Raw genomic sequence first — 8368 nt, 5'->3', positions numbered from 1 at the left:
ATAAGTAAATTTTCACGATTTTATTTTAAGTTTTTATGACTTTCTCAGGAGCGATAAAGTTATAATTTTCTGTTGCACTTTTATTGAATCAGGTCACATAAAACGTAAAGTTGATATCGAGTTGTTCGAAACATATTTATGAAGAAAGATATTATTTCAAAGTTAACAATGATGCCTGTTGGAATATTTATGGTGTAAGCAGCTATGCCTGGAATTATCTTAACAGGATTAGGAGCAAATTATATAGAGGAACGGAAAAAAAAGACAACTTCTATGAGGATAGGAGACTGGAAGCGAAAGTAAAAGGAGACAATACTGAAGAAATATTATTTAATGAAGAAAGACAATTAGAAATCAGAGAATATCATACGTGCTAATCATACCATCTTGTTAATACAGAGAATGGATCACCAGATCTAACTTAGCAGACGAGAAAATTGTTTTAAATTATGAATACTATAATTATCATTAAAATCATCATAATCATGTCAGCTATAATTAATCACCAGAAGTAAATAAAACATATATTTAACCAACTTAATTGTGTGTATTAATGCTGACCAGAACGGATGCAGTTTACAGTGTTCATAGAACTTCACATTGCTTTTATGATCTGGAAAATTGCATTGAACTAATTTTGAGAAATTTCTTCTTTGATTAGTTACATATAAGACTAATTAGAAAATCACTATTAATAGGAGGGCATGGAACAATATTCAGAACCTGGATTTTGTTCATTTGTAACAATCTACACATTCTGCGGTGGTTTTGGAGATGGTAAAAGAAAAATTACGGACGTATCATCACTCACATACGTTGTGTTGATTACACATTAGTTTACTGTATCTTACTGGCATGCTAGCCATCTACCAGATCAACGGTTGAGGCGTAACTAGGTGTGCATGTGGCCTTCTTCCGGTTGAGCCATAGAACATTATCTTGTTTGAAGTAGTCCTCGATTTCAAACAGTGTTCTGTCCTTCGTCTCGGGTAAGAAGAGAATTATAAAGACTGTGCACACGAGACATGACGATCCGAACAGGAAGAACAATCCGTTCATTCCGAGATTATTCGACAAGGAGGGATATTCCTTGATCACAGCTCCCAATATCAGATCATTGGTAGTATAGATGTAACCACACACATAACTTCTCGTGGTGGAATGTTGCAGCTCCCCAATCATAATAGCAGGAAGCACGAAGAAGCCCAAGGAAATGAACACAAAAAACAGAAGTACAATCGAGAAGTTTAGCCACGATTCAATGGCATCCGATATCGGGTATCTGTTCTCTGAAGCCTGCACTGTGATTAATATTCCGAGGGCTGTGGCAAAGAAGAATGATCCTAAACCCGAAACGATTCCTACAGGACGACGTCCAACCCATATGAGGAGGACAGCGGTCAATAAAGTTGCAGCGAGACGAACAACGGATAGGATGATGTTGGCGATGACATCGTCTGGTCCGTGAGAGCTATTTCTCCTCAGCTTGGACAGGATGTCAATTGAGTAGTAGGTGAAGAGATTGAGTCCACAGATACATTGAATGGTATTAAAAAAGTGGCTGATGAGGAAAGGCTTCAAGATATTCGGCTTTAAGAACTGTCTGACCAAATGAACAGACTGAGATATTCTATCCTTCGAAGTTATTTTGTTTCCAATGACGTTTTCGCTGGGAATACACAACCTCTTTTGAAGCTCCAGCAATTCTTCTTTTACCTATAAGGAAACAAATATCGATTTGTTTAAATTACGTTTCATTAAAATGTATTAGAACTGGATTGAATTGGATTAGATTGGATTAGAATATTATTCTGAAAGGATAAGTGTAGACCAATACAAAGACCACAAGGACCACGACAGAAATAACAAGAAGCATGAAAAGAACAAATTCAAGAACTAGGTCAATGATCTGGACTACAAGAAAGACAACAAGAATAACGATAAAGACAACGGAAAAGCTAATAACTACGACAAGAATCATGACATGGACCACGACAAGTACCACAATAATGATCACGATAAAAATCACAACATGGACCAAGATATGGATCAAAAGGACCACGATAATAACCAAGACCACAATAAGGAATAATACCACGATAAAAAGACCATAACAAAGACAACAAATACCGTGATAAAGACCATGTAAAGGATAAGAACGAAAAAGACCATAATAAGAACCACTACAAAGACATGAAGGATGACGATAAGGGACATGACAAAGACAACAGGGACCACTAAGAGGATGAGGACCACGAAAAGGTTAAAGACAATGACCACTACAAGGATCACAACATGGACAACGACAACACAATGACAAGGTTCACGTTAATGATCACGACATTTTTAAATGTTAAAAGAGACATTTCAAAAGGGGGATAGCAATGGAAGAACTACGGACGACACTAGTGGAGTGCTTCATGTGAAGTACCACAAGGACTACGAAAGCACCGTGACAAGGACCATGACAAAGACAACAAGGACTACAATATCGAACATGACAAGGACAGAGACAAGGACGACGATTAGGATCACAACATGGACCACGATAAGGATTACAAGGATCATGATAAGGACAATAATCACGATAAACACTACAACAAGAATAACAAATACTACAATAAAGCACATGAAAAAATAATGAGGAGAATTATATGGACCATTAAATGATAATAAGTGCATGAAGAAAGATTTTAAGGATCACGAAATGTAGCATTACAAATACAACAAGGTCCACAATAAGGACACAATAAAGTCAACAAGGACCACGATAAGAAATATGACAAAACAGCAAGGACCACGAAGATAACAAACACAAGGACCTCGATAAGTCTCACGACATGGACCACGACAAGCACTAAGGCAAGGATCAGGATAAAGTCCACAATGTGAACGACGAAAGGATATCTATAGGGACTGCGATAAGGACCACAACAAAGACAATAAGGACCATGATAAGGATTACAAGCACAAAACAAATAAAAGCACAACAGCTGGAACCATAATAAGGACCAAGACAATAGTCACGACAAGCGACAGAATAAGGGACACGATAATAATCACGATATCGGCCACGACCACGGTAATTACCATGGAAAAGATAAAAACGGCCACGGCACCGATAAAGGTAAGGACAACGAGAAGTACCACGATAAGGATCACGATATGGACCAAGAAAAGCACCACGATAAGAAACACTCTTAGGACCAAGACCATGATAAGCATCATGACAAAGCAACAAGGACATAGACTCGGAAATTACCATAATAATGACCCCAATAAGGACAACAAAAATCACGATAATAACCATGGCAAAGACAAGGGCCACGATAAAGACTACGAAAAATACAAGAATAAAGGTAAGGACCATGACAAAGATAACAAACACGATAAGCACCACGATGAGCTGAACGAGAACTACGATGTCACAACAAGAATTACGACAATCACCAAGACATGACGGACGTAAGAAAGGAATCACGAAATGATCACGACAAGCAAAACAAGGACCACGATAAATACCACGACAAAGACAACCACTATTGTCTTGTCATGATATTTGTCGAGGTCCTTGTTGTGATTGTCGTGGACCTTTTTATGACTGCTGTCTTGGTCCTTGTTGTGATATAGAATAGATTTTTAGTATTTTTGGAATTGAATATAATTGCTAATTGAAATCAGTTCTTTAATGTTTGGTAAAACATTCTAAATTTTGTTGTTATTATTAAAATATTACCCCATTTACAATGACATCTTAGTCCGAATTTATAATAATAATAATTTGTTAACATATGTCGCAGAGTCAGGAATTTTTAATATATATTTTTCATAATTAACTCATTCATTAATTTTTTATAATATTATAATGTTTAATTTTATGTTGTCTGTGACCAATAACACTTACTGGAAACAAGTCTTATTGTGCTCATGATCGGCCATTTAATTCCAGGACTCTGAAAAACTCACTTTTAATGTTATTAAGTTAATAAAAAACACTCAAGTGTATAGGACTCAACCTAATCCCTCCCGCGTAACACGAAAAAGTTTTGGCCGACTGAGCTATTGAAACGAGACATGTCGATCTTGCCATGAAGGCCAAATTTTGATGCTACTGCACGATTTTTTCAAATATTAATATATTTTTACAACTTTTTTTTGCAGGTTTTCAAGTAAGTTTCGCAACTAGTTTCTACAACAAACCTAATAGATTGAATTTAAATAAATAAATTGCGCATTATCCCATGTATCTGGGCTACGAAACTCCGATCATGCGCAGTGTCTTGTATCTAGGACTTGGAATATTCCATCGTCTCATTCCTTTTTTGGGGAACTGTGCATAATAAAAGGATAACAGTTAAGTTAAGAGTCCCCAACAGTCTAGAATTTCAGTGACCTTGTACATTTTTCATAATATATGTTTTATTTTATTTTCTCGACATTACAGATTGCATGACACACATATCAAGTCCATCTTAATAATCCAGTATGCTTACCTATGCATTATGGCTTGTTTTTTTTTTATTGTAAACATGTGGGGTGCTAAAATTTTGTGATTTAACTTGAGTTTTCAATAGATATTTTGGTTTTAAATATAATATATTCTTACTTGGTAAATACTACATGGTCAAATTTCTAATAATATATAATTAGTTCCTTTTTCCATTTCTTGTGGAAAAATTGTGTAAATTTGTCTAAACATCACATAACATGCAAATCTAGTTTTTTTTTCAGGTAAAGCTCTCTGCAAAGCAGAAATTATTCAAATCACACAATAATTTGGTCACTATTCCCGCTCTTGTTCTTTTTAACTTGAGTTATTCTTCACTCATAAGTTTGATTAATTTTAAGGTTTTTGTTGTATGAGTTGAGGCTATCCCGGTGTTTGATGTACAGTAGAATAACTCTTCTCGGGTTCTCAGCCAGGTGAATTGGAGATTTGCTTCCAAGCTTTTGATGGCTAGCTCTGTCATCTTCTTCAGGGAATGAAGTGGTATGGGACCATGCCTAGCCGGTATATATGCAGTAGTAGGGCTTCCCGCTGCGGGCCAATCAGGAGCTAGTTCCTAGTCCCGACCGCCAGGCGCAAGACTCAGCATAAACTAAGCATGAGAGATGTGAGAGCTACATCAGAGGCTAAGAAGCAAGTCGTCGAGTGATGGCCAAAAATTAATCAAAGGAAGACTTGTGAAACTTTTTGTTTAAATATTTTATTGGATGTAATAATTATTACTTTCCAAAATATGTTTTAGAATAACCAGTAATTATGATATAATTACCTCTGATTGAGGTTCTGGCTGATATATACATCTGTTATCAAGCAGTACGTCTCACTTGACGATATGTGACAGAGGAAGAAAAATTGTTTGCAAACATCTGAAGTCTGATTAGAGTAATATGTAGCTAATTGTCGATCTATGCAATGGAGGGGGACAGAAACTCACTACCCTACCCTGTTTTTTAATTCAAATATCTTGGAGGAACAGTAACAAATATAAATTATATTCGGGAAGAAATTTAACACAGAATAATATGGAAAATGCGTGTTATTATTCGGTTGAGAAACTTTTATCATCAAGTCTGCTCTCAAGAAAACTGAAAGTTTTAGTAATAATAATAATAATAATAATAATAATAATAATAATAATCGACGAGCAGATAACACGGAATGCAGTCGTGGGACTCGAGCGTGGTACGCTGGCCAGCAAGGACACGAGAGGAGTGGAACATCTTTTATGGAGATTTACCGAGACAGAAAGGACCCTTGTGATTGAATTATTACAGTGGAAAATGGCTGAGAATTACTCCATATCACAAGTCTCGAAGGAGTCGGCCTGATACACGCATATTTGGTTCGCGGCAACATTTCGGTGCAATCGTCCATTAGTACGAGTTGGAAGTAGCCATGTTGGTATTTATTTTACGTTACTAGTGTATGCAGAACCAAGGCAGAACTGTAATACTGAGTATAAAGGACGATTGGACTAGTTAACGTTAAGTTGTCTATTAACATGAGTGTTCAGGCTTGGAATAGGATATCTTGTTATTATCACGCACTTTTTACTTTAGAATGTCTAACTTTATATTTATAACCAAACAGGGCTTTAGCTGATAGGTTATGTGTTTTATTGTTAATTACACTGAACAACAACAACAACTTTGCTCCGACTTAAAACAATGCGTCCCTTATGGCCTGATGTGCGCTGAATCCGAAAATGTATCTCTTTACTTCGTATCACGTAAGGTTTTTAAGATATACTACGATTTCACTTTTCGATAAGCGCTCCTCCAGAAAACATCTGGCGCGGGTTGGGGGTATAAACCAATAAAAAAAAGCTAATGAACTTTATGGGTTTATGACTTATTTCCGGTTTCTTATGGTTGTTGGCATGTTCTTTTGTACTTCTAATAAATAAACAGATGTTGGTCCCTTCTATTAAGTAAATTTCATAACAGTTCAAAGTGAGGTCTATGCAATGAACAAACAGGGTGTGGGTTTCAGTATTTAAAGGAAACGTTTACCAGTTTGAGTGAAAGCAAATTAAAAGAGGGCATTTTCATCGGTCCACAAATTCACAAAGGTATGGCTGAACCTTTGTTTGAAGAAAAACTTTCCATTAGAGAAAGAATGGCATGGCGCGTTTTCAAAGATGTGGAAACGATGTTAAGTGCATATGATAAAATGGAGTGTAATATGTCTCTCAAAATACACTTTTTACATTCTCATTTGGATTTCTTTCCTCCTAACTATGGAACTGTAAGCGACGAGCATGGAGAAAGATTTCATCAAGAAATATCTTAAATGGAAAGGCTTTATAAAGGAAGATCGTCATCCAGCATGCTTGCAGACTATTGTTGGTTCCTTGTAAAATACAGTCCGGGTCTAGTTATAAACATAAGTCATCCAGAAAGTTATTTTAAATGTAAGTTCAAATTCCGAGATTTTTCTCATTATACGCATGAAATATTTTTATTGTTGTTGTGTTTCAAAATATGTAACAGCATTTTTGTATCCTGTACACATTGTTCAAGTATTATGAGGAATTTTGAATCCCTAATGTGTTGTAATTTCATCAGCTGTGGAAAATTAAAAACAAATAAGTTTTGTATTAAAAAATTCAATACACTTTCCCCGGAAAATGGTACGTGATGGGGCAATTTGGATTTTAAATTCATTTAGGGCACACATATTAGTAATATTCACCTATTTTTATTTCGGAGCGAGACAAAAAGTAAAAATTTTTTGATCACTGTTATTCTTCTCAATTTGTATTTTTATTGTTATTATTCTTCTCAAATTGTTTTTAATTGTTAATTATATATTACTATTATTATTATTATTATTCATATTATTATTAATATTAGTGAATAGTGAGTGATTTCTATTACATTATTTTATTTATACAACCAAAACTTCTATTATTCAAGTTCCTCGGACCTAAAAAGTTGCACATGTTCTATTGACCGTAGGGGCACCAAAATTCGCAAGTATGCTACATGAACTGCTGAGAATATTCAATACAAAATTTAAAAATATGATATTTATTTTGACCTCAAATCAAAATTTTTCAGTGGCCCATCTTCTTAAGTATTTGAACACATACCTTGCGATTAGATGTGCGTATGAAATAAAACGAAATTTACAATAAATTCACGTTTCCTTCTTTCATGTCTGAACATTGCACTGTAGTAGTCAGTACTCTTTGTTTCACAAGTAAAGAACCTTCGTTGCAGGGTTGGGTTTAGGAAGCCATAAATCTGACTGACACGCTCCCCCAATTAGTGAAACTGTGGACAAAGATACCGCCAGGAGACCGCCGAGAATACTGTGTTGTGAATTTTTCCATTTTTGAAAGAATCCAACCAGTAGCAAAAGAAAATACATTTAAAGAGTCCAGCCAAGAGCAAACGTGGCAACAGCTGAAAGTTTTAGCAAGTCTACTTCCCCTAACTGGCCTGTCAATCACTGTCATCTGTGCAGAAGTGGTGTGAGGCCAGGGTTCTTTACTTGTGGAGCCGAGAGTACTGTGAACATCATATCCATTTTTGAAAATATATTGTACGTACGATCATAACAATGTTAGTTCCCATCTAATAAAATACAAGATATCACAATGAAGAACGATAAATATACATGCCAAATAAGAGTTCGAACCCAGGCTGTGTTGGAGGTTGGAATTTAACATTGAGTATTCTACAGCGAGACAGATAGTAACAGCGCTACTCATTTTTTAGTACTAAGGAACAATTATTAATTACTCTGGGATGTATATACAAACTTTTAATATTTTTCGTTTGGAGACAGCATTGTACCTCAATACTCTTCAGGTACTCAAGAAGATAATAATATGCAATATGTCCCATCAAATGT

The 8368-nt window shown here is 35.5% G+C and overlaps 1 protein-coding gene across 2 annotated transcripts in view; it reads right to left on the bottom strand.

Annotated features, from left to right (window-relative positions):
• Positions 1 to 237: 237 nt before the first annotated feature.
• The window catches only part of LOC138709291 (facilitated trehalose transporter Tret1-like), a 35666-nt gene continuing 27535 nt past the window's right edge, over positions 238 to 8368 (bottom strand). The window contains exon 5 of one of the 2 annotated variants that reach the window (XM_069839954.1): positions 238 to 1716. In XM_069839954.1, the coding sequence (XP_069696055.1) occupies positions 859 to 1716 (858 nt within the window). In that variant the 3' untranslated portion in view covers positions 238 to 858. The remainder of the gene's footprint in view (positions 1717 to 8368) is intronic. The other variant, XM_069839955.1, reaches the window with a different exon arrangement.

This window comes from Periplaneta americana, chromosome 11 (assembly GCF_040183065.1).
Source record: "Periplaneta americana isolate PAMFEO1 chromosome 11, P.americana_PAMFEO1_priV1, whole genome shotgun sequence".
NCBI lineage: Eukaryota > Metazoa > Arthropoda > Insecta > Blattodea > Blattidae > Periplaneta > Periplaneta americana.
Note: the sequence above shows the minus strand (reverse complement) of the source record. Positions and strands in the feature narration are given on the sequence as shown.